At 36.6% G+C, this 26,987-nt stretch overlaps 1 protein-coding gene and 1 long non-coding RNA gene across 6 annotated transcripts in view; one reads left to right on the forward strand and one right to left on the reverse strand.

The window, feature by feature from the left end:
- Positions 1-126: 126 nt before the first annotated feature.
- Cmss1 (cms1 ribosomal small subunit homolog) overlaps positions 127-26,987 on the reverse strand; it is a 321,594-nt gene continuing 294,733 nt past the window's right edge. For all 5 annotated transcript variants that reach the window (XM_005335065.5, XM_078044393.1, XM_078044395.1 and 2 more), the window contains 9 exons: positions 26,828-26,913; positions 16,986-17,057; positions 15,024-15,153; positions 10,621-10,680; positions 9,495-9,597; positions 6,698-6,758; positions 6,183-6,270; positions 1,829-1,917; positions 127-412 (listed from right to left, as the gene is read on the reverse strand). In XM_005335065.5, coding sequence (XP_005335122.2) covers positions 329-412; positions 1,829-1,917; positions 6,183-6,270; positions 6,698-6,758; positions 9,495-9,597; positions 10,621-10,680; positions 15,024-15,153; positions 16,986-17,057; positions 26,828-26,913 — 773 coding nt within the window. In that variant the 3' untranslated portion in view covers positions 127-328. The remainder of the gene's footprint in view (positions 413-1,828; positions 1,918-6,182; positions 6,271-6,697; positions 6,759-9,494; positions 9,598-10,620; positions 10,681-15,023; positions 15,154-16,985; positions 17,058-26,827; positions 26,914-26,987) is intronic.
- On the forward strand, positions 22,063-24,021 carry LOC144376439 (uncharacterized). The gene is made up of 2 exons (XR_013436927.1): positions 22,063-22,195; positions 23,779-24,021. It is a non-coding gene; the product is annotated as an uncharacterized LOC144376439 (long non-coding RNA).

Genomic DNA, 26,987 nt, shown 5'->3' on the forward strand with positions numbered 1-26,987 from the left:
CTGATGATACTGAGGTTTAGAGAGGAAAGGGGCTTGCCTCAGGTTACCCAGCTGCTCTTTCTTTTCTTCTGCATATTACAACAAAGGATAGTTGTAGAGAGAAAAACTCAATCTGTTCAATAAAGATCACACACAAGCTTGCGATTCTTTATTATACAAGGGAGTTGACAAAAGGGGAAATTCATATCGGTCAAAGAATTTCCACAGACATTCCCAATGATCTAATTAACATAATAAAACAATAGCTGATATCCACTGAGTGCTTGCAATGTGAAGCACCCTTAAATATGATGCAAATTCTACTGTGAAACTCTTCATTAGGACCAGGTTAGAAAAGGCCCAGCTTCAAGGATTCTGACTTGCATAGGCTGAGTACTCCCATTTCTAGAAGTTCAAAAACCTCCTTTCTTATCTAAATGAGAGAAAAGACAAAAAAAAAAATAAATAAATAAAAAAAGGTTTAAAATCAAGCAAAGATGGTGAAAACATTCAAACATCTGTACTTCTAGGTATTTACACAGTTGTTATGGCCAGTATCAGAGAGGCACAAGTCCTGATCAACCTGATTCAGAGTTGAAAGTCACACAAATAAAGGAGGAGGTATTATAGAACACATCAGTTTCATTAACATGCCCATTTGTTTGTACCCATTTAAAATAAAATGCCATACAAATGTGGCTCAAAAGGACTCTAAAGTGTGCTTTCAATAACCCAGATTATATGCACTATTCTACTATAGGATTTTATTGTCTTAGGATAAATGCTAATGATGTCAATATAATCAGTATAACTGTGATGACAAAAAATTTTGATATCATTTCTCATTATTATAACTAAACAATAGTAGGATATTCAGACTTAACATTATAACTGAAGTCACCAAATAGGGTCTCATATGTCTAATATAAAATTTGTTAAACTAGTTTTTAGAAGCTGCCTTGTTCAGAGGCAGAATGTATGATTCTATGTGTGTTTTGGGGGAGAGAATAAGGGGTGGGTTGTAATTGAATAGAAGTTGTCTTTTACCCCAAATCGGAGGTTGATAATAACTCACCAATCAATTAAAATCAGGTTTTGTCAATCTGGGGATAAGGCTTTATGTGGTAAATTATTCAGCATGTCTGGAGGAGCAATTCCAAGTCTATTCTATAGTTACTGCCCTGATTTATTTCTGGTTGGTGACTGGCAGCCATGTTTATTACTATGCAAACCCTAGATTGAAAAATTGGCCCCATGGTAACATGGTGGGTGGCAAAATCAATTTTTCACATTATGATTATAATGGATTACTTTCATAAATATATAATGAGCTAAAGCTCATTTATAAAGGCATTCAGTCATTCAATTCTAATCCATTAAGACATAAAAAAAACCCCTTCCCAACTCCATAAAACCAAAATATCTTTCTAAATTAAGTTACTGGTTTCTGGGGCTGAGGAGAAGCTGGCAAAGGTACAAGTTTGTGTCTCTCATTCTCCCACCTTGGCCCAAAGTGCACATATAAGAATGATAGGCAAAGATGATTGTGTGTATGAGGAAAGGCACAGGAAAAGTGCCAAGTCCTTCCGATCTTCCTGTATCTCAAAGGCAAAGTACAGTCGTTGTCCTACTAGGGCAGAGGCCCTTGGTCATTTAATAAGTGACAAAGTGGACTCCCATATAACATAAAGGATACAGTTCTAAGGAGTTGAGTGGCCTCCATAATTGTAGTTATCTCAGAGTTAAAAGATAAAAATCATGTCAAAAGCCAGAATGTATTGGCTCTCCATATCAAAGACTTTATTACCATAAAAAAAAGGATTAAAGGCTATTGCTGATTAAACAGTACCTCAGGAATATCCATCATTCTCCTCATCTTCTGATCTCTCCAGTTCCAGTCAAAAATCAGAAACTTTAAGGGGTTCAAAGTAAGGCCACCTGAAAGAGAAAGCAAGAGTTGCTGTAGTAAAAACCTCTGGACATAAGCTTATTAAGATGATTTTTTATTCTGGTTGCTTTTCACTGCATTTGCTGTCTTTTCCCCTAGCAACTAATCTCTGCCCATTAAGTGCTGTCCTTGCCTGATGGAAAGCAAAAAAGCCCGCTGGGACTTCTTTCCTTTCAATTTTATTATTGCTCCTGAAAAAAGCAGAGAAGCTGCTCTAGCTAAGCTTGTTGAATCTGGAAGGTGGAGTCTCCTTCCTGAAAGAACTGGATAAGGTGTATTCTGCAGTTAGGCACAGTGGCCCTTGGAATCTGCTTGATTTCCAAGGTAAGTGGGGAGGAGGAGGAGGAACACAGGGTTGGGTGGTTTGTTTTAGGCAAAAAAGGAAGTCCACATTAATTGTTCTATTCAGTCAGATATCCTCTAATGAGGCTGAAAAATCCTCCAAGGCCTCTTTCTCCTCTTTTCCTGTCTCTCTGGAAGACAATTATTGAATATGAGGGCTGGAGGAGACCCCTGGGATTGTCCAGTCCTCAGGTATGATTTTCCTACTGCTCCAAGCTGTTGCATGTTGCATGTGCAAACAGTACCTGAAGACCTCCTCAGCCTGAAGCACTTCCCCTAGCTTTTCCCTAGGCCACTTCAAAATTTCCCTCTCTGCTTCAAGTAGCTTCTCATAATTAAAATGCTTAGCAGGGGACAGTGGCAAACATTAGCTTATCCCAGTGATTCAGGATGAGGCAAGAGATTGACAAGTTCAAGGCTAGCCTTAGACCTTGTCTCAAAAACAAAATAAAAAGGGCTGGGGATGGAGCTCAGTGGTAAGAATGCCTCTGGTTTCAAACCCCAGTATCAAACCAAACCAAACTAAAATAAAACAAATAACAAAACTCCCACAAAAAAAACCAAAATGACAACAAGAAACAAACCAACAAAAACCCCCAACCAACAAATGAGCAAAAATACATTTTATTTAAATCTCTCTCTGCAAAAGAAAAATGCAAATGGAAAGCTGGGTAAGAATGGGTTGATGGCCAGTCTTCTCTTAAAAATAAGTGATGGAAGCAAATTCCTCTGTAGAAAAACTGGGCACTATGTAATAAGAGCTTTAAAACACTATTTGACAAGTAGTTTTCCTTCCATAATATCCCAGGGAAAACACAGAAACTTAAACATAGTCACTTGTAAAGATGATCACAAAAAATTAGAAAATAAACCCAAAAATCCTGTCATAAAAAAACTGAAAAAGGACCGGGGGTGGGGGGAGGAGGTTGTGGCTCAGTGGTGGAAAGCTTGCCTAGCATGTGTGAGGCACTGGGTTTGATCTTCAAAACAAAACAAAAACCTGAACAAAATCCACAACAGTATAGTTTTTCAATAGAATGCTATAGAGATATCACAAGTGAAAAACTAAATCTAGTCATGAAAGACCAGGAAAGTCTTCATGAAATATATAGTAAGTGAAAAAAGTAGGCTGCAAAGTTATAAGCTGTAGTACTAAATGCATAAATGTGTTGAAAAAAGACCGAAGGGAAATATATTCATTATAACTAACGAGATTATCTCTATAATGCCTTATTTTCTTCTCTGTCCCTTTTTGTATTTTTCATATACTCTTATAGTCAGGAAATCCCCTTCATTATTAAATTATAACAACAAAATTCAGTCTCTAATTGTACACATTCCACTGTCAGGAGATATGGTTCAATGTCTAAAAACTCTCCTCTATATCTAACACCATAAACATCTTGTTAAGTCATAAACAGCTATTTAAAATGCATTATGTGCCATTGGTCTTGCTTTGTTAGACTTCCAGTTTCTAGAGTGTGAGGGTGGCTGTTCTTTGCATGCAGCTCAACACCTGATGCTAATGAATATTAAATATCTTATCAGATTCAGAAGTAAGTTATTTTCATTAATATACAACATCAACAGCTCTTAAATGATTTTCCACATGAATTAACCTTCACATTTTCTCCCAACTCTGTGGAAATCTAATTTTAATAGTCTTTCTTTCCACATTTTTTATTGGTGCATTATAGTTGTACATAATGATGGGATTTGATGTTACATATTCATACATGCACACAATATCAGTTGACCAATATCACTCCCCAGCACTCCCACCCCTGCGTCCTTTTCATCTACTGATTTTTGACTTTCATGAGATCCATGCCCCACGCCCTCATTTCTTTTTTCCTCTCTAGCTTTCACATGAGCGAAAACATGCGACCTTTGACCTTCTGAATTTGGCCTCTAGTTCCATCCATTTTTCTTGCAAAGAACATAATTTCATTTTTCTTCAAGGCTGAATAAAACTCCATTGTGTATATAGACCATATTTTCTTTACCCATTCATCTGTTGATGGATATGTAGGGCTGGTTCCATAGTTTGGCTATTGTGAATTGTGCTGCTATAAACATGAGCATGCATGTATCACTGTAGTAGGATGACTATAATTCTTCAGGGTAAATACCAAGGAGTCATATGGTGGTTCCATGGCTAGTCTTTTAAGGATCCTCCACACTGATCTCCATAGTGGTTGTACTAATTTACAATCCCACCAGCAGTGGTTTGGGATTGTATATTAGCACAACCACTAATGACAGGAATAATAATAGTATCTACCTGAGGGATTGTTATGAAAAATGAAGTGCCAATAAAGAGCTCAGCACAGGAGAGTGTTAGCTAGTCAGGATGCTGTGAGCACTGAACGAGACAGCATACAAAAGTGGGAGTTCCTTTTTCTCCACATAGTCTCCTGTGCTGAGCTCTTTATTGGCACTTCATTTTTCATAACAATCCCTGAGGTAGATATTGTTATTATTCCTGTCATTCAGATAAAGAAATAGGCTTAAAAAGGTTAACTGGCCAAAATCACAGAGCTGGTAAACTGCTGGACCTGGGCTTTGAATTCCAAGGTCTGAAACCTTACTAGGGGCTCTTTATCTCAGCACTATATTGTTTACTCACTGTCTCCTCTTGGTGTACGGTGTGGATCTGCCTGTCCTTTTTTGAGTGGGCTCTTCTCCATAATTTCAAGATCAGTTAAAGATCCTTCCTTGCAGGGTCAGGCCTCTATAATAATCTCTCCCTCATTTCAAATCTTACAGAACTTAATGATCATTGGGCTCTTGGCATTGCCTGCCTCATGTTGTCAAACTCATTCTGTGAACATTTAGCTCTTGAACTGGGTCATGAGTTCCTTCAGGGAAAAAGGCTGTGGAACCAGGGAGGCCTGGACTGAAGGACCTCAGGGATTGCTTAAACCTTCTGAGGTTCAGTTTTCTCTCATAAAAAATAAGAGTGTTAGCCAGTCCCGATGCTGTGAGCACCGAATGAGACAGCATACAAAAGGATGTCTAGCATTAAACTAAGTACAAAGAGGAATTCAATAAATGTATGTTTCCCTTCCTTGTTGGAGGCTACTTAGTCTCTTTCTTCTTTGCATTTGCATAGAACTCTGCATACGGTTGGATTTAATTAACAATGGATGATTTTCATCTAGAGAGAAACCAGTCTTTGGGTTGTTTCTGAGTAAATGCCCATCTCTGTACTCAGTTACTATACTGATGAACATATACTTTAAGATATATACAATAATCTAGGAATAGCTCCAGACAGTTATAAAACAAAGTTCTATTACTACATTAAGTAAGTAACTTAGAAGTCTGGTTGGCAGAATAGATAAAAAGATCATCAACAGGTTAACAGGTTCTCAGGTTACTGGCTTCAAGAAAGTCAACAACATATAAAAATTCACTGGGAGCTGCTGTCTGGAATACTTTCTGAATAAAGTACTAAAAGAGAAATGCATTTGGGTAGGAATAATACAGAATATCTCTATTTTATCTATAGAAACTACATTTTTTTTTTGTCTCAAAGTTTTATATACCAGCCCTCAACCAGAATGGGAATCTCAGGGAACTAAGAATCAATTACCTGGGAGGCAAGTGGTCAATATATCCAGCTCTACAAATTCCAAAGATTGCAAACTGGTTGATGAAACCTGTTGGATCTACTAACCTGGAAGGATTTGAATGGTTTAGGTGGGCAAATGCAATTCAGTTTATCACAGAGCTTATCATTCCCCATTGCGTTATCCTCACTGGCTGGCTTCAGAGACTACAGGATGTTTCCCACTGGGGAATTAACTTAGAGGTCTGGTTTGTCTATATTCAAATGCAGTTTCCTAAACTCACATGGGGATAAGGCAATTCCTAGTTTTGGGTAAAAGTATCATTGCCTTTTTCCTACCTTGTTTAATGAGCTCTTTAATTCTGCCTGGTGTTCCCACACCCAGGTGCACCACACGCTTCTCCAGTAATTTTACCTGCTCTTGAACCTGCTCCAAGATGGAAGAGAAGAGAGAAAAAGAAGAAACATTAAGGAATTGCAATTATAGGCCAATTTAGAGTATTTTAAATCAAAGTTAAAAAAGAGAAGCGCAAATGAGGTTACTGGTGTTTAGGATCAAGTTCCAGGGCCAAGGAAAAAACTTCCCTAGAAAATTGGCAAACCCTCAAAGAATCCAGGAATCAAGCCTCAGTGGCTGTATAGGAATGGAACATGATAGAATAATGAGGGTGGGGGGAGGATATGCAGAGGCACGAAATTCAAAGAAAACCAGAATGGTTGCTAAACATGTCATATAAGCAAGCCACCAAAGAAAACACTAAAGACTTTAGGAGAAGAGTTTGAAGAAAAAAGCTGAGATCTGGCAGTAGCTCTTAGCAGTGACTTACATTTCTTATCAGGAACCATTAGCTTACCTTTATGTGTTTTGCAAATAATTTCATAACTTTGCTGTCTCCTCGGAATGCTGTCATTGATCTAATGAAAAGAAATAGATTAATATTTAAGAAAACTCACTCATTCTGGACTGTGTTGACTACTAAGTGTATTAAAAGAATGTGTATGTATATATGCACATACATACACATGTGTATATATCCACAAAGTTCTAGAATTTTCAGGTTAACCCTTTTGCAATGAAATTGAGGTGGCCTGCTGGACTCAATAGTGGTGCCTATAATCTCAGCTACTCTTGGGCTGAAGGAGAATTGAGAGTTCAAGGTCAGCCTGAGCGATAATGGCTCTGCCTGAAAGGAATCAGAAATCAGAGTGGCCTTTTATTCAGGCACATGTCTGTGGTGACTTCTAACTTTCATACACAAAGTTAACCTTACTAAGTCTTCCTTGATTACTGAAACACATAGATTTGCCCTTCTCTTATAATATAGACTTTCCACATTTCAGGTTCCTGGCAGAGAATTTATCTTCTAACTTCCTCTGCAGTGTAATTCTCACACAAATTTTGGTTGGACAAGAAATCTTGGAGCTGTGCTGTCAACCTGGGCTCTCTAGAGCACTTGAAATATAGTACCTGAAATTCTGTTTTGAGTGGGCATAAATGAACCATCTTTTAACTGATATTTGGGGATAGACCCAACATGGGAATATTGCTGTTCTTTATATATTATGATGTTTTGAGAAATATCATTGACCAAGAGGAATAGTGAATAGTGCTGTGCAAGTTCTATTGCATGTGAGTTTTTACACACACATAAACTTTCTTCATGTTAAGGTCAATTAGGAAGGCAGTTTAACATAATTCATGGCTCCCAAGAGAATAGATGTCATAAGAAAAGTTAGAGTTCAGCCTGCTCAAAAACAAATTTACAATTCATTTAAACTTGAAATGGATCGTAGTATTATCAGGGACACAGAAAAATAGTGAGAATTGGTACAGGACTTTTATGCCCCTTAGAAAAGAATTTATATACAGTAAAAGCTCAAATCAATTTGACAACTTGCTTTTAAGAGGTCACCTCTAAGTCAATGTCTTTGCCATTAACATTACAATCTGAAATAAGTTCTGAGATGGTAGTTTTTAAAGCAATAAAAAGTCAATGTGAACTGCTGTGATCTCAGGACCAGGAAATACAGATGCCCAGAATTCAGAGTTTAACATCAATTATGTCTGCATCAGAAAGAATTGAAAGGAATACTTTGCTTCACTGAGTGGGTAGGTGATACCATTTTATGTGTATGCATAAATGGGGGAAAGGAGAATTTAAAGGACTATAAAGTTTACTAACTATTTTTCTAACTCATGACTGTATTAGTTCATTTAGAAAAATAGATGCTAAGTATCTACTGAGTGCCTACATTTGCACCTTTGTCCTATGGCCAAGCTCATTTTTCTTCATGAGTTGGATTTTCTTTTGTCTCCTGTCAAAGTCTGGCTCAGAGCCTGGCTCCCAGAGAGAGCTGTTCCCAGTGCATCCTGTCTTATTCTGTTGACTCTTCTCTGAAAATTGAATGTTACCACTTACCCAGTGGAGACATTTGTGTTTATTCTACAAAAATACAGTAAGGTATGTGAGAGAACTTAGTAAAACGTTGACAAATTATTTTTAATATATAATTTTTATATTCAAATTTTTGGTACATTTGAGATTTATCTTGGTGTAAGAAGTGAGATATGAATCTAGCCTGCCTTTTCCAGATGGCTAGCCAGTTGTTCCAAACCAATTTATTAAATAATCCATCTTTCTCTGCTGATTTCTAGTTTGTCACCTTAGCTATATGTTATATTTCTATAAGCATTTGTCTGTTTCTGAACTTTCAATTCTGTTCCACTGTTCTGATCTGTAATACAGGTGACATGTTTTAATTATTGAGACTTTGTAATATATACATTTGTAATTGAAAGGGATAATATCTTCTTTAGTATTCTTTTTTTCAGAATTTCCTTGCTAATTTTGAGTTGCATACTTTCTTATATGAATTTAGAACAAGTTTATCTAGTTTAAAAAACAACTCTACTGAAGTTTAATGGGAAACTGAAATTTGTACATTATCCTAAGTAAAACAGACATCTTTACAACATTGAGTGTTCCTATTCAAGAATACAGTATAGCTTTTTCTTTGTTCAAGATCTTTTGTTGTATTTGATGTTTTCTTTATGTAGATTTTGGTAAGTTTATTCCTTTGATTCTATCTTCTCTTATTATTTTGAGTCAGATCCCTTCTAATTTTCCTTCTAACTGGATGTTGCTGGTATAATCTCATTGCTTCTATACACTATATCCCCACACAGCAGCTAAAGTAAAGTGATCCTTTAAAATGACAACTCAGATCACTAGAATACTCTGCTCAGAATCCTCCAATGGCATCCTACCTCAGGGTCTTTTGTGGATAATGTCTCTTCTACCTGGAATACTCCTCTCAGATAAGTGCTTGGCTTTTTCCTTTACTCCATTCAAAACTTTGCTAAAATGTCGTCTCCTTAGAAGGTTTCCATGACCAATCTTTTACAGAGTCCCCATTCATTTCTATCCCTTTGCTAAACTTTGCTTTTTCTTTATATAACTTATTAATATACCTGACATTATGATGTCTACTTATTTGTTTATTGTCTCTCTCCCCCACTGGAATGTAAATTTCATGAAGGCAAGGATTCTGTTTTATTACTACTTTAACTCCAGCACACAGAGCGTATCAGGTTGGCATCTATCAGTTAATCAGAAAGCATTTATGAAGTAGAATTGGAGAAACTTCTACCTCATGAGCTCCAGGGCTCGGATGGCAGAGCTGCAGATGATCAGCATCAGTACAGATTTCTTCTCACTATGGTTTTTCCGAAGTTTTACCCACTTAGGGCAGGCTAAAAAAAAAGAGCATGTAAAATTATTTTGAATATAGTAAATTAGAGACCCCAAATTTGCATATTCTCCAATTACCTCTTATTAGTGTTTAAGCAAAATGAAATATAATGTACACTAATCATTATAATTCTGTTTTCTGGTTATTCTAGGTATTAGATCAAAATGACATGTCATTAATTTACAACACAAAACCTATAATATGCCAAGCACCTAAATGTGATTAGTTTTAAAACTAAGTAAAAAAAAGTTTAGACTAACAAATTTTCAATATTTTATGATTGATAATTGAAAACAACATTGATTAAACAGGAGAATTCTGGCCCGATAATGTTAGGTTTAAAGAGGTGCCCAGTGTAAGACATAAAATAGAACTGACATTTAAATAACAGCCAACATTCCTTAAACATTGTGCTAAGCATTTTGTATGTTTTTTCTTTTTGTTAGTTCTTATAAAGCAGTGAATTTGAATATATTAATACCTAGATTTACATTGCTGAATTTGTTGCTGAGAAAAGTTTTTTCATCAGAAATGCTTACAATTTAAAAGAAAAATGTTAAATCTCTGTACCTAAACTAGTTCATTGCTGGCCATACATAAATGACAACTTGATATGAATAATCCATGGCTATGCCCAACAATACTGAAATGATCAAAACAGATTGACTTTGTAACTGCTATGGTCTGAATTATCAACACGTGAACAGACTTTCAGGATCTCACAGCTGGTATAGCATTCAACATAGTCCAATTTCCTTATCTTTCAGGTAACAAAATCAAGTTCAGGGAGTTCTCAATGACTCTTCCCTGGTCAAATAGCAAGTTACTGAGGACATGGGAATAGAACACTATTCTTTGATTTCTAGACCAATATTTCTAATGTGGACCTTTATTTATTTATTTGTTTATATATGGTACTGAGAACTGAATCCAGTGCCTCATACATGCTAGGCAAGCACTCTATCACTGAGTTACAAGCCCAGCCCCAGGTTAATAATTTTTTTAAAGACCAAAGGTAACTTACTCTCTTTTAGGTATGATGAAAGACTGTGAGTCAAATCATTGGCTTTGAGGAAACAGGAATCTAGAAATATGATGAACAAGCTTTGTAGAGAATTTTGCAAACACACAAACACGAGATTAAATATGAATGATATATATTTGAACAAGTTATAAAACATCAGTGAATTGTAGAATCATTATATATTTTAAAGCATCCTTTAATATTTAAAATAACAGTAGCACAGAAGTAAACTTTTAAAAAACCCTCTATGGAGCTGCTCATCATTTCTTAGAGTATTGAAACAGACACTTTGCGTATTATTCAGCAGAGAGATGAAGCACCTTTGTTTTCCAAATTCATAGAATAAGCAACATACAAAGGCAAAAGGAAATGGCCAAAAAATTTATGAGAGATGCTCAAACCCACTAACCATCAGAGAACTACAAATTAATACAATGATGAGACACCACACTCATTTAGAATGGCAAATGTTAGAAGATGCATAATACCAAGTGTTGTTGAGAATTCAGGGTGATTGGAATGTTTCCATGGAGGATGAAAGTGTAAACTGGTATACTTATTTTGAAAATTAATAATACAAGGATTATATACCCTATGATACCCTGATTTCATTTCTGGGTAAATAATGGAAATAAATCCTGTGTGGTCTATAAAGGGACATATACAGGGACATTCATCGTGGCAATATTTGTGATATGAAGAAGCAGGAATAACATAGTGTCCATATCTTGAAAAACGGATCTACAAATATGGTAGATGAAAACACTGGAATACTATGTAGCATTTGGAAGTGATAAATTAGATGTGCATGAAGCCATAAGGCATATCTGGAGAAGTGTGAAATGAAGAAAAAAAAAAAAAACCACAAAGAGAGGATCAATACAAAGTCATTTAGATAAGATTTAAAACATATACACACAACATGACATATTTTGTAAGAATACATACATATTTAAAATATATAGTAACACTGGAATGAATGTCTACGAAGAAAGAAAACTAGTGTGGATTTGGGAAGAATGGAAATAATGCATCAAAATACAATGTCACGATAAAAGACAATGTAATACATTAAAATAAAACAGAGCCCTTGTTGACCAATGGCTGTCATGGGCTATTAATTATGTAATACCTTTAACTTGTTTTCATTAGATGCATAAAAAGCTACATTATGCTTATTGTTATGGTTTAGATGTGAGATGTCCCCCAAAAGCTCATGCAAGACAATGCATGGCTTTGGGATAGACATTTGTGTCTGGCAAGTAGAGTCTCTTTTTCTGTTTCCTGATCATTGTGTGGGCTGCATTCCTCTGCCACACTCTTCTACCATGATGTTCATCCTCATCTGAGCCCCAAGGAATGGAGCCTGCTTTCTATGGATTGAGAACTCTGAAACCATGAGCCCCCAAATAAACTGTTTCTCCTCTAAGATTGTTCTCATTGAGTCTTTTAGTACCAGCAGTGAAAAAGCTGACTAAAACAGTTAAAAACCTGATTCTATAAAAAAGTTTCTCTGTAAATATAGCAAGTGTTAGGAAGCAAAATACTTCTAAATTTGTATTGTGACCCCAGCATATGTAACTCATAGTATATGAGTAACTAACTTCAAAGATGTTGCCTATTATATGTTCTAGAGCTTTTGTTGGTTTCTGCCACTGCCATTGCCACTGTATTTTTCTAAGCTTGGATACAATGAGACTCACTTGGGGAGCTTTACAAAAGATACAGATTCCTGGGATGGACTTTCCTTGGTACAGTATCTCAAAATTCCTTGAGAGTGGGCTTGGGCTGCATTTTAAAAAGTTCCTTGGAGATTCAGTTGCAGCTAGCCTTTAGGCATTTAGGATCATGGATGGAAACTACACTGCAGCTCTCAGGCAACAGCAGAGCTAATTAGCTCCTAGAAATTCTGGCCTCAAAACCCTAATTAAGTGCCATGTGTGTGATATTAACAATGCACAGTGCACAATACTAATTGAAAAGACATGTTCCCGCCCTGCAGACACAAACAACCTCAAATTAAAACCAAGTTAGATACATGACAAACTGAGTAGGAACAATATTTATTATTTATATCCACCTTATACTTATGCCCTTTCTTGTGCCTGTTCCAAATAACCCATGGCATCTCCCTGCCTTCACCTAGAATAAACTTCCTTTCTGTCCTTGGACTCATCTGTGCAGTGACCAGGGCCCTTTCTCCTAAACCTTCCAATGATGCCTTAGTTTACTGTGTCTCAGAATAGCCTAATTTCTTAACTGAAAATGAAAGCCTGTTTCTTGGGCTATATTTCTAAGATAGTTTTTCCTCTGTAAATAAACTCATGACTCCACATTCTTGTCTAATTTTGTTACTGAGCTCTAATAAAACAATAATATAACCCAAACTCAATACAGAACCTAGATGAGTTTTTAAAGGTTTTTTTTTTCTGATCTTTAGCTCTTAATTCTAGAGAGAATAGAGGTTTATGATATTCTATAAGGTTACAGAATAGCAGCAGTCCCATTAATTCATGAATCTTTCCTGAGTTTTAAAAGTATGTACTAACAAAGAACTAGCAGGGAAAACTGACTAGTGAGTCACATAAAAATAAAATTTTAGCTAAAGCTTGAGAGGTGATTTTGTTGTAGCACTTGGTTCCTGTGACAGAGCAGTCAGGACATAGCTCTCATGCCAGAGGAGCTGGAGTGGAGCTGTCTGGGTTCAGTAAGCCCCAAACTCCAAAGCTTGCTCATGTGCATATGCACTCCTTCAATTCCCTTCAGAGTAATTTTCTTGGAAAAGAAACAGGGCACTCATGTCTTCAAACCCTTATACAGTTCAAAAAAAGCATATCACAAAATAATTATAAAAATCCAGGGAACAGACTGTTTTTCAGCTTCTTAAGCTTCTAGAAAGCATAAAGTTGTAATGGAAAAAGAAAATCAAACTACTCTTGGCTTTTTCCAAAAGTAGTATTAGCTATTCCTCATAGTCTATAAATAACTCATCTGAATAGAGGTACCCAAACTTTCTATGGTTTGCTTTTATGACAACATCTATTTTCTGCCAGGTTTGTGCAAAAGTGTTGAATGTATCATAATTTTGAAATCAGTTATTTCAATAACTAAACATACATTTTAATTATAAATACTCAACAGCAGTAGATCTGAAACTATGGCAGACTTAAGAATCATCTGGAAGAGATGTTAACCTTACTAAAAATTCAGAATTTGGTTACGTCATTTAGACAGTTTATTTGAAAAAATCTGGAAAACTACTTGAAATACTACTCTTTTTTGTGTGTGTACTTGGGATTAAACCCAGGAATGCTCTATAACTGAGTTCCATCCTAGTCCATTTTATTTTTTATTTTGGCCCAGGTATCACCAAGTTGCTAAGCTAGCCTTGAACGTGTGATCCTCCTGTCCCAGCCTCCTAAGTTGCTGGAATTACAGGCATGAGCCACCATGCCAAGTCTAAAATACGACTCTCAAAAACAAAACCATGATTAGGAAATCCAGATAAACAAAATTTAAAAATTAAGATACTCATTAAGGCTAAAGTTCTTATAAAGGAGAAGTAAACCAAAGTTTCATATCTATACTTTTAAATGTATGCTTTATCTTAATTTAACTTTTATCCTCATTAAGGTCTCTTATTCCTTAAAAAGTGTGCTAAGAAAGATTCAACAATTAATCTTTTTGAGTAAAAAAAAGAAAAAAAAAGCAACAAAAAATTTTAGTTTTAGATTCAACAAATATTGCTTAGCATCCTAATAAAGAAATGTTCAGGAGTTAAAATTGTTAGATTGAGCCAGGCATGGTGGTGCATGCCTATGATCCCAGCTACTGGGAAGGCTGAAGCAGGAGGACTGTAAATTCAAGGCCAGCTTGGGCAAGTTAGTGAGACTTTGTTGCAAATAAACAAACAAAAAACCAAAAACAGCCACAACAACAACATAAAACAACAAAAATGTTTTGCAATGTAGTTGAGTGCTTGTGCTGAATATCCTGGTTTTAATCTGGGCATGGTGGTGCACACCTGTAATCCCAGCAGCTCAGGAGGTTGAGGCAGGAGGATCACTAAACAGCCTCAGCAAAAGCAAGATGCTAAGCATATCAGTGAAACCTTGTCTCTAAATAAAATACAAAATAGGGCTGGATATGTGGCTCAGTGGTTGAGTGCCCCCAAGTTCAATCCCAGGTACCCAAAAAAACCCAACCCCAAACCAAAACCAACCAAATAGACAAAAACCCCCAACAACAAAACAAACAAAAAACCTATTAGATTGAGGAAGAAGGAATTAGCAAATGGAAAATATATTACTTTATTGCCTGAGATAGCTAACCATAATGTATAGTAAAGAAACAATAAGCATGTTCTGCTCTTCATCCTTAGGAAAACAGAAGCCTGGCTGTACCTGGTAGGTTGAGTTCTTCTAGTTCAATCACTGAGCGATGACTGCTATAATAGTCCTTCATTAGCTTCTGTAGGTCTTCTGGTGTCCCTGGTTTGGGCTCTGATTTTGCAAGAACATCAGTAATTTTCTTCTAATATATGAAAGGAAAAACAAAATAGAAAGATTTCAGAATGAGATTTGGCTTAGGCTTGTTCCTCTGGCATTGAAACGGCACACACCTTTTGGTGATAGCCGAGTGTGAATGTAAGCTCTAATAAATACACTTAAGAACATTTCCTGAATACTTCCTGGACATAACTATTATTTTGAAAAAATGAAGAGGTGATCTGAAAGGCTTCTTGTGCCTCTTGGTCTATGATTTCTATGAGAACTGAAATTTCTGCATAAGATTCTACAATAGGGTCTTTTCTATTAAAAGTCAAGAGATTTTGTTGGTATGGAAACCTCTTAAAAGATAAACCTTAAAACCTCTTAAAAGAAACCCTTAAAAGATACCTATTCTTGGAAGAGTAGAATTTTGAGAATTTCTTGCCTAACCTGGTTTTTGAGGTGCCAAGTCTCAGTTTGGATTTCTGGCATTAGAGCTAAACCTGGGGGAGTAATCTGAGCATAGCAGCCTACTGAAAAGGGGACTTTACACCCCTGAGTTTTAAGTCCTGGGAAACTGACAATCTTCAAGTGGTCCTATGGAAAGGAGAAGTAATACTCTAACAGGAAGTGCTTTCCCACATCTATTTTGATTTGGATTCATTTGTGTACTTGTGTAGCAATTCTATTCAATGTCTGCAGTGTACTGGGAACACACAACTGTTTATTTCATTTTCATCATAATCTTTCCTTCTCTCTTCCTTCTAATGTTTCACCAAAGATCCAGAAGGAGCCATTCCCCATCCCCCACTCCAGTTCCTTTCCTTCCTTCCATAATATCCTCATTTCTACCCACTGCCAAGAATGATCAAGGTTCTGTCAAAGGACTTAACATTTAAAAATATGTCATCAGTAGGCATGTTTTAGCATGACCTCAGCCAAGGCTAAAATATCCAGCTAGAGTTCTGACCTTGAGCCACAGAACTTAACACTCCTCAAGGCCATTAGTGTACAAATTATCAAAAAGAAGTTAAAGTCACTTCTTTAAGAACTTGCCAAACCTCAGCCAATTTGGCACCTCCTGTCTTCCTATTTGGCCATTTGTAAGAAAAGAAAACATGCACACACACTCTCAGTTTTCTAAAAGCTTGCTGTTAAGTAACTGGTTTGAGTCCATCTTCTTTCCTCTAATCCCAATCATATTTCCTCTGCTGACTACAGCAATAGACCCTTCTTGGCAGGGAGAGAATTACGCTGCTGTTTTCACAACTGTGATGGAAAGGTGAAAGCTAACCATATTTTCTTAAAGGCTAAGCCATAAAAAAAGTTGTATAGGAGCAACAAAGTCTTTTTTATGTTCAGAGGCAAATATTAAAATGGAAGGGGAACTTTTGCCTTAAATTATGGTTCCAAATTTGAGTCAGAAATGCCTAATGCTACCTTCATTTATGTATTTTTAAAATTAATATTCTAAGGCATAGGGTCTCAAAATCTGGAATAAGTAGGAAAAGAAGGTCAGTTTTGGGGACAGAATCAGAGGGATCAGGGCAGTGTGGGCAGGAATAGCTCTAAGCTCCTTCTAAGTTAGAAATGCAGATCTGACACCTAACCACAATGAAAACACAGGGTGGATCACAAAGATGTTTGGTGCTCCACAGACTGAAATAGCAATCAGAAGAATTTATTTTTAGCCTCAACAGGAACACATTACTAGTGACCTTGGGGAAGTCACCAAACCTCACTATCTTAACGATCTTAATGATCTCTGTATTTTTCAAGTGGGGACTATAATAGTTATTTCATCAAAGTATGACACATAAACATGTGATGGAAACAACATGGGGCCATATCACCACAAGATATTATTAATATTACCTTTCTCCTCTTTCTGGTCTTTTTGGCGTCTTCTTTTATTTCCTTTGGTTTTATCAAGAAACATTCTTTAGGCTATAAAGAAACACAAATGAGGAGATGTTCAAGCTCTGCATGTATTCCTCAGAGTACCTTGGTAATATTCTGCAGACTGAGATGCTGGGAGACCAACTGGAGCTTATTATGCAGGAGCAGAGCTGAGAGAATTTGAGAAATTCAGGAAGTGTGAATGACTTAAGACTGGAAAATTTTTGAACAAATATCAAAATGCCTGAGTGAGTGTATATGTGTGCTGGATATGTGCAGAGCATTAAAGATGGAAGACAGTGGCCAGTTTGTAAAAAAGAGGCAAGAAATAGATGTGATTAAAATTATGATGTGGCAAGACAAGCCTTTGACTAGAGTGATTGGAGTTTTCCATGAACTGGCTGTGTATGAGCCTGCATTTCCAAGTCACTGGTTCATTATTTTGTATTATCAATTCCTTCCCTCTTTTCCATAAGCACAGAAAATCCAAAGTAGGATATATTTACTTATGGTTTCATAAAAACAGCTGTACCAAATACTTTTTATAGTGACTACAAAATTAATGTCTTTGCTAATGGTCTGATAACAGTCGCAACACCACAGCATACAAAGTAATTTATTTTGCCTGTTGCCTTGACCCCTGAGCACCCTATGTAGCTCAGTGCTATTTTTATCCTGAGGTTTTTTTTTTTTGAGGTTGAAAACAAGAAATTTAGACTAAGACCTTGATTTATAAAATAGAATGCCTCAGATTCCATATTTATTGATCATAAGCAAGAATATAAAATGTTTCCTATGCTGGATCTTCTATGCAACATTTTCCAACAGGTTGCCAAGTAAGGTATAAAATATAAGTAAAACATTCTGAATTTTCCCTTGAAAACTCAGTTTCCATTCCAACTAGAGTGTATTCTATTTAAGCTGGAAAACTACTAACAAAGCAATCTTGTCTCCACTGGCTCTGTTTAAAATGATCACAGATGAATCTTTCTATTATATGTTTGCAGACAGCCTGCAGATTAGGAAAGCCTATGGCCTCAAATCAGACAGAGAGATATAATGCTATATAATTTCTTCAAGACATTAGGCCAAGGACCAGAAGTTTCTAGACTGTTTCAGTTGGTAAAGAAGCAGATTTAAAAGGTTCAGGATTAAAATAACATGGGAGGGGCTGGGGTTGTGGCTCAGTGGTGGAGCACGTGCCTTGAATGAGTGAGGTACAGGGTTTGATCCTCAGCACCAAGTAAAAATAAATGAGAGTACTGTGTCCATCTACAACTAAAATTTTTTTTTTAAAAATAACATGGGAATCTTGAAATTTTAGCTGCTTCTCACTTAAAAGGAAAAACCTGCAAAGAGCAATTGCATCATAGCAAAAGAAAAGAAAGATATCATGGCCCTTTTAATGTAGAAAGTTAAGCTGTCTTGTGGATGATGTGGATTCATGTCAATTTGATGTTGGTACATGCTAGCAAGAAACTGGGTCAAGGCCACCAATATGTCACAGAAGCTGCCAGATGTTCAGAAGAGTCTAGTTACAGACCAGGGTAATGTTTAGCTCATGCTCCTCCAGCAGAGGCCTGGATATGATTAGCAAATCTCTTAAGGCATATATAATATTTCTTCACCAGTGACAAGGCTTTTGGGAAGCAGATTTAAAAACCTGTTACGTTTTCTTATTTAGTATATGGAGATATTCTCTAGGAATATGTTCAATGCGCACATTGAAATTATGCTAGAAAGATGATTAACTCAAACATGACATAAATTAAATTGAAAAATCAGCTCAGCTGTAAAGATATGGACTCATTTAATGATGTTTACTTTATGAGAGACTGGGGAAGAAGATGTGGCAGACTCAGGCCAAACCACTAACAATTTCATAAAATCAATTCCTATAGGATGTGACTTTGACAGTTGACACATAATGTCATTTTTTTATGGCAATGTCAATATGTAGTTTGAAGAATCATATGTCCCTCAAAGTGTATAAAAAACATGGCCTTGCCAGGCATGGTGACACATGCCTGTGTAATCCCAGTGGCTCAGGAAGCTGAGGCAGGAAGATCCCACGTTCAAAGCCAGCCTCAGTAATGGTGAGGCACTAAGCAACTCAGTGGGACCGTGTCTCTAAATAAAATACAAAATAAGGCTGGGGATGTGGCTTCGTAGTTGAGTGCCCCTGAGTTTAATCTCTAGTACACAAAACAAAAACAAACAAACAAACAACAACAATAGCCTCTAAGTGAAGCAATTGGGGCATATTCTCAATTCCTTAAAATATAAAAAAGGGGGGCAGGGGTTGTGGCTAAGCAGTAGAGCACTCACCTAGCTTGTGTAAGGCACTGGGTTTGATCCTCAGCACCACATAAAAATAAATAAAATAAAATATTGTGTCCAAGTGCAACTAAAAAAATATTAAAAAAATAAAATGGCATGTATATATGTGATACATTATACATACAATAAATGAAATCACTTGGAAAAAATATGTGTAAAAAGGTATATCCTTTAAGAATGACTCTTGATTTAACATGAAGAAGCCACCTCCAAATGCCAATGAACAATAAATGAATAAAGGGCACTAAAAAGGTATAAATTTATAAGAACCAAGAAACCAGGAGAAAGGACAGCAGTAGTGGAGAGATTTAAACATTTTGGAAAATGGAAAGTGGTTAGAGTTGATGGAGGTACTTAGTAGAGAGAGAAAGTTTGCACTGGGGCTTCTCAAGAGGTAGAAGCTAACAATAAGTGAGTCTGGCCTGTTGGACTGTGAAAAAATCCAGTACTTTGGATGCCAGGAACTATAGAGAGTGAAGATTGGAAAAGAAAGGGACTTGTTGAAAGTGGATGTTTAGAATATTTTGCAACCTCCATCCCTCAATCTCCTACTAGGTTGTACCTCCTACTCTAGCAGCCAAGCAACCATCCCATTGCTGCTGCCTTTCACTTAGTCCTTCCTGGAAGTACACTGGAGGTTTATTCTCTGGAGAGATGAAGGGGTCCAAGAAGTTTGGCAAGGGAAAAGAGGACAGAAGTTGAGGTTTACCTCCATTTCCTGAATCTGTTCCATGTTTATATACTGCAGGTAGAAGAGTACTTAATTCTTTTCTGGAAAAATGGAATAGCCTCAGAAAAATGATACAAGAAAGTGACATTTGGGTCCTACAGTAAAAATGCAGCTTTTCATTCTATCACACTATCATGGAGTACAATGATCAACAAACCCTAGTCATGTACAAAAACTTCTCACCAAGTATTTAGTGACTCTCTGTGCAATATGAATAGACCACTAAAGTTCATTAGTCATCTATGAAAAGTTTCCAATATGAGAGCAAGCAACCAAAGGACAAAACAACCTGGAGGAAAGATGAATGGTACAATGGTACACTTCAAAACAATTACAATTGCTATTCCCAGAGACAGAATATTTTGCAACCATGAAATAAGAACAAGATGCTATGAAAAATTAGAGAACATGTAAACACTAAAACAAATAAGAAAGTTGGAATAAAAAATGTAAGAGGAAGGCTTTTAGATAAAAGGGCAATCTCCCAAAAAAGATAAAAGTGGGAAGAAAAATATGATGAAAAAGTTAGAATTCACTCAAGAGATTCAACAATCCAATAAAAGATATTACTGAAAAATAAATAATATGAAATAAGGAAGAAGAGATCAAGAAATAATACAAGAAAAACTTTCCAGAACTGAAAGAAACTATCTAGAACATGAAATTCTATTCAAATCCCATTAAATATACAGTAAATGAATATGAAATTATTTCACATGTAGAGCATCAATGTGAAATTTAAGAAAATCATAGATAAAAAAGAATTCAAAAAAATTCCTGAAAGAAAAATAATATACAAAATACAAAGGATCAGGAAAAATAATGATGTTAAGACCGTTTAACTGTATGAATAGATGCTAGAGCTCAATGGAATGATGCCTTCAAAATTGTGATAAAGATTATTTGTAAAATAAAAGCTTTTATACCCAGCCAAACTATTAATCAAGCATAAGATTAAGACAGAGACATTTTCAAAAAAATAAGGTCTCAAAAATTTTATTTCCCACTCACAGATATCAAAGGCTTTATTCCAGGAAAAACAAAAGGGCTAAACCAATAAAAAAAAAAAAAGAGATGGGATTCACCAAAAAGGGTGTCCCACCCCAGAGAGTATTGAAATGGCATCCTAGAAAATAATTAAGTGGTCTCAATTGCTTAATGGACCTAGATAATAGTCAATTTAGAGTGGAAAAAATGACTGATCTATTTGGGTTATGGAAAATATTATTCATAGGCATGTGGAAGAGATGGTGGAACATAAGGAGTCAATTAACAATAGGAAAACACCAAGTCAGGCAAATAAAGAAATGAGAAATGAGCGCTATGAAAATAAATAATTGCATAAGAGAGATGATTATAGCTTCTTTTTGAAAATCAGCATTAAACAATATTTCCATGATGTGATAATAATGTAACAGTGACAACTGCTTTAACTAATATGTGTTGGATATTGTGTTGGCTAAGTCAGGCAGCAGATGGAGAGGAAATAGGAGGTGGATGGGTAAAAAAAGAAGATGGGTCAGATAGCTAAGGAGGTTTCCACATAGTGTTGAAGGAGTCACTTGATTATTTCTTGAGACTTATAGTAAAATGCAAAAGGAGAGAGTTAAATTGAGAGGACTGTTAGAGATGAGATCAAGGGTGTGACTGCAAAAACATTTGTTAAGACCTCAGAAAGAGCAAAGGTGGTGTCTCAAGTGTAGTAGTCCTCTTTCACCCAAGGAGGATGTTTCAAGACCCCTGGTGGATGCTTAAAACTACAGTTTTGTACAAACAGTTCAAATCCTAAAAACGCTTTGTTTCTTTCTTCTATATACCTACGAAAAAGTTTAATTTACAATTAGGCATAGTAAGGGATTAATTATAACAACTAATAAAATAGAATTGAGACAATATATTGTAATAGAATTTATGTGAATGTAGTCTTTCTCTCTCTCTTTTTGGTGGTGTGGATTTAACCTGGGGTGTTTAACCACTGAGCCACATCCATAGCCTTTTTTAATATTTTATTTAGAGACACAGTTTTGCTGGTTGCTAAGTGCCTGGCTAAGTTGCTGAGGCTGGCTTTGTACTTGTGATCCTCCTGCAAGAGCCTCCCAAGCTGCTGGGATTACAGGTATGTGCCTCTGCAACTGGTTCGTATCTTCCTATGTGGTATTTATGTTCTTCTCAGATGTGACATGATACAATGACTATGATGGAATGAAGTGAGGTGAGTGACAGAAGTCTTGTGATGTAGTGTTAGGCTATTTCCTAAGGGTTATTTGAATACAAGCAGTGTGATACCACCTGACAGTCTATCTGATAACCAAAGCAGCTACTAAGTGACTAAGGGGAAGGTAGTATGCACCTGCCCACAATGGGTTTGCCAAACAAAGGGATGATTCACATCTGGAGTAGACAATGATACAGCATGAGATTTCATCATGTTAGTCAGAATGGTACACAATTTAAAACTTATGAATGGTTTATTTCTGGGATTTTTCATTTAATTTTTTAAAACATTTATTTTTTAGTTGGACACAATATCATCTTTATTTATTTATTTATTTTTATGTGGTGCTGAGGATCAAACCCAGGGTCTTGCATGTGTCAGGTGAGCATTCTACTGCTGAGCCACAACCCCAGCCCATCATTTAATATTTTTATATTATAAAAATCAAAACTGTGGCTAAGTTTGGGGGGGGATACTATACTATTCAGCCGCATAAGAGCTCTTAAAAATATTATGTGTATACCTCAGATTTTCTCAAATAATATGCCTTTAGGAAGCTTAAGGGGTTTTATTTCTCAGTTGTCTCAGCAGGGCTCAAGAGAGAAGGGTTTATCTGCCAAGAATTTGTGGATTTGACTTCTGCTTAATGGAGTATGATCCAAGAAGACTGAGAGGTGACCCAAATAGATTTTAAAGGAGTTATGTATGCAGGAATACCACTAGTTTGGGCTGAGAGGGTCAGAAAATAAAATAAAGAGAGCCATTTGGATCCTCAGAATTATGTCAAGAAGCAGGCTGAAGGAGCTGCTCAGTTGCAAATATATGCTATTTTTCATTTTAAATAATGAGACTGAGGGCAGAACAAAGTACTCAAAGGACAGAACCAAGAGATACGAAAATTACCCTTGGCCTTAAGACTTAATGAAGAAACTCCTAACATATGCCTTGCTGGACCAATGACTCCTTGTGACTCCTATTTCTCCCTTTTGAAAGAGAGTTATCTATCAGTCAAGGGTATCCTGTATCTGCCCCACCACTGTGTGTTGTGTGAATGGGGAAAGAATTTTTCTCTTTAGTTTCATAGGTTGAGAAGAAACATACTAAAAGATCTAAGCTTAGGGAACTAAACAAACCCAAGGAACCTGCACCTGTACCTGACTTTAAGGATGAGATTATAAAATATAGTAATGGGATAAGACTTTTACAAGCCTTAGAGGGGGTGAATATATTCTGTATATTGGAGGAATATAAATCATTAGAGGTCTGAGGGAAGACTGTAGAAGCTAGAATACATGACAATTCCCAACTATCCAACTTTCCCTGTGTTCATGCCCCTTTACATTCCCTCCTCTTGAATCCAGTGGACTAGATTCACTGATTTGTTCCTAACAGAATATGTCAGAAGTGATGAGATGTCAACTGTGAGATTAGGTTATAAAAAGACTGTGGTTTCTGTCTTGACTACTTTTGCTTATTCCCTCTAGGATCAGTTGACCTGTGTGAAGCCAGCTGCAATGTTGTGAGACAACCATGTGGAGAGGCTCCCAGAGGGACTGAAGCAAGCCAACAACCACATGAGTAAGCTTCAGGGTGGACTCTCGGTTGATCCTTGCATTCAGCCCACAGCTTGACTGCACTTCATAAAAGATGTAAAGCCAGAAGCAATAAGCTAAACCATGACTGTGACATAACAGAAACTGTGAGATAATACATTTTTTTTGTTTTAAGCTGCTGACTTTTGGACTATTTGTTATGCAAGAATAGATCAATGCAAAGAATAGATCTGAGATGGTGTCATGGAAAGAAAAAAGGTGAATCAGAGAGTGGTTAGGTCATAGTCCCATGTTCTGTTATGAATCAAGAATGATTTTGGAAATAAAGAATGAAACAAATATGAAACGAGCAATGCTGAAGCGAATTGAAAATATACAGTAGAGAAAGATAAGGAGCAGAAGGGATAAGCTTTCTTGGTAAAGATTTCTCTATGGTCTTATTCGATCAACAAAATGCTAGTTGAAGAAAAAAATGTCCACTGTGGTTTTTGAGGGGGATGGGATGGGTCATGGAACCACTGAAAGGCTTCTGACATCAGGCAGGCATCAGTGAAAAGTCAGAAAATCCCTTGCAAAGGTTTATATTCTGGGAAACATAATTACAAAGTCACTAGGGCTGGCTCTGAAATGACTGATGTTGAGAAGGAAGAGGGTGATGCAATCTCTGGGAGTAGGGAATTCATCATTTATTTTGGAAGCAATACCTGGGGAAAAAAAAGAACTGCTGGCAAATCTTTATATTCACGTTATTAAGCAGGCCAAGGATACTTATTGAGATGTGAAATGGTTGCTAGAGATGATGTAGTTGTATGGATTTTAAAACTTTTATACAGTTACAAATCTGCTGCTTGAAATACTGGACAGATTATGGGCGTAGACTCAGTTACACATGTGAGGCCCAGTTAGGGCAAAGAAGGGAGCACCATTTATTTAAAAAGATGCTCCACCTTGTGCTATTAAAGCCTGAATGTATATTATAGTTAACAGTACAATGTCAGGTGATTCTTGTACATGCCAGAAGAAAAACTTAAAAAAAAGAATAGCAACTAACAAATCTGAAGAAAGTTAAAAATTTAAATATAGTATAAAATAATTTCTGTTTTTTTTCTATAATAGGAAACATATAGCTGGTCATGTCAGCCAAATAAATTCCCAACACTGTGTTAGATACTATACTGGACACAAAAGAAATCCTGGCCCCAGTGCACTTATGAACCAGCTGGAGACTCAAACTCTATGTGCATGAACAACTGGAGAAAGGCTCCAGAAAGGATGGTGTGCCTGATAAGAAACTTGGTGTTGTGGTGGGATAAGAACACAGGGGAGCTCACAGAGGAGACAGAAGGAATATGTGGGTACTCAGGGATGGAGTCAAGAACTCGAAGCTGGAGTTAGGACCCCTGCCCTAAAGGTCAAGGTGGGGGAGCCTTTCAAGGAGGGACCTATGTCGAGGAGGTCAAGAATGGGGCTAAAGAATGGATACTGAGTTACAAGGCTCCAAGAGACCTCTGTAAACAGCAATGTCAGAAAGCTGATGGTTTATCAGTTGGGGCACAAAGAGTGGAGATGGTATGAATGGTGAGAAAACTGGGGTACTGGTATAGTCATCCTTCATTATAATCATTTTGTCATTTCACAAAATTCTGTGGATGCACAGATAAAGTCTGTCTTTGGGGTGTACCAGGCTGGTGGGGGGATCCAGATGGATATCATTCATATGAAGTAGAGGAACACAGATTCCCATGTAAATTCAGAGAAAGGAGAATTCTCTGGCTAGGGAAATGAGGAGGGTTGCAAAAAGGGGTTAGAGGATTTTATATGGCTGACTTGGAGTCTTGAAAGGATTTGGTAGAGAAAGAAATAGAAGGAAGAAGAAGGTGATTAAAAGAGGCAGTAAAACTTTAAGCTTTTACATTTCTTTCTTTCTTTTTTTTTTGCTAAGCAGAATATTTACAAAGGTATGGGACCAACAAAGCACATGGAAAATCCAATTTTCCAAGCTAACAGAGAAAGGATAGGGAAAAAGGGCAGTGGAAGCAGCAGAATCCTCAGAATCTGCTCCCAGCTAGCTGAGAGAGGACACAATTCCCAGAGGTTGTTCTTTGTACAGTGGAGCACCACTGACCACATAGTGTCACTGTGAAGATGATTTGAGTGAGTTACAGTGTGCCTTGTAGAGTGACTATAGTAATTGCTCAATAAAAGGTCTTTAACACTGTCAAAATCTGAGTAGCCTAAGATGGGCAAATGCTCTTAGAACTGAGAAATATATTTAACTTTCTTTTTTCTCATTTTTCTTCTCATTCCTATAGCTACCTTCCACTTATCTCACTTGATAGATAAAGAAGCTATAAAACAGGTAGGAATTTAGCAATGCAGATGGTATAACCAGTAAAAAGCCAATAATGATTCAGGCTTGTATGAGTTTATTAATTCAAAGTTATTCTTTTGCCAAAAGACCAAAAGAAGTAAGGAGGAAGCAAGATGAAAATCAAGGGGGGAAAGTAAGGAAAAAGAAAGCCAATAGGGTACAAAGAGTATTTGGAAAAAAGTTCTGCAGATGGATACCAACTAGATCAAAGATCAAAGAAAACATGGTTGTGGTGTGCTTGGTGGGACTAATTAAGACAAAATTAACTCCACCTTGAGGAAGTGCCTTGAAAAGGTAAGGATTTAACTTATAGGTCTTTGAAAGAATGATTAAAACTAAAGCTGGTTTAGGGACTATGAATAAAACATTCAATGGTTGGAGAGAAAACCCAAATGAGTACATATTAAATATATACACCTTTTTATACTCAGTTCCAACAAAGAAAAATAACAAAATAAAAAAGATGAAGTGTATTTCATTATAATAGTGAATACTTTAGTGATTATTCTTTGACAACCATAGTTTGAAGTATTTAACAGGAAGTGCTGTAGAAGGGTGGAAGAGGTGATCTCAGAATCCAACAGTGGCAGTTGTCCCAGTGACCATCACCTGTTTGGCTTTCTTTGAGGGGGCAGGAACTGGAGCTGTCTCCTGCTGTGTCATTTTTGTATCTCCTTCTTCACCATCTGATGCATCTAGGAAATACAAAGTTTGAAAATTAGAAAAGTGTCTCTCTCTTTCATATCCTGGTACCTCCTTTCTAGGAAAG

This window comes from Ictidomys tridecemlineatus, chromosome 3 (assembly GCF_052094955.1).
Source record: "Ictidomys tridecemlineatus isolate mIctTri1 chromosome 3, mIctTri1.hap1, whole genome shotgun sequence".
In the NCBI taxonomy this organism is placed as follows: Eukaryota; Metazoa; Chordata; class Mammalia; order Rodentia; family Sciuridae; genus Ictidomys; species Ictidomys tridecemlineatus.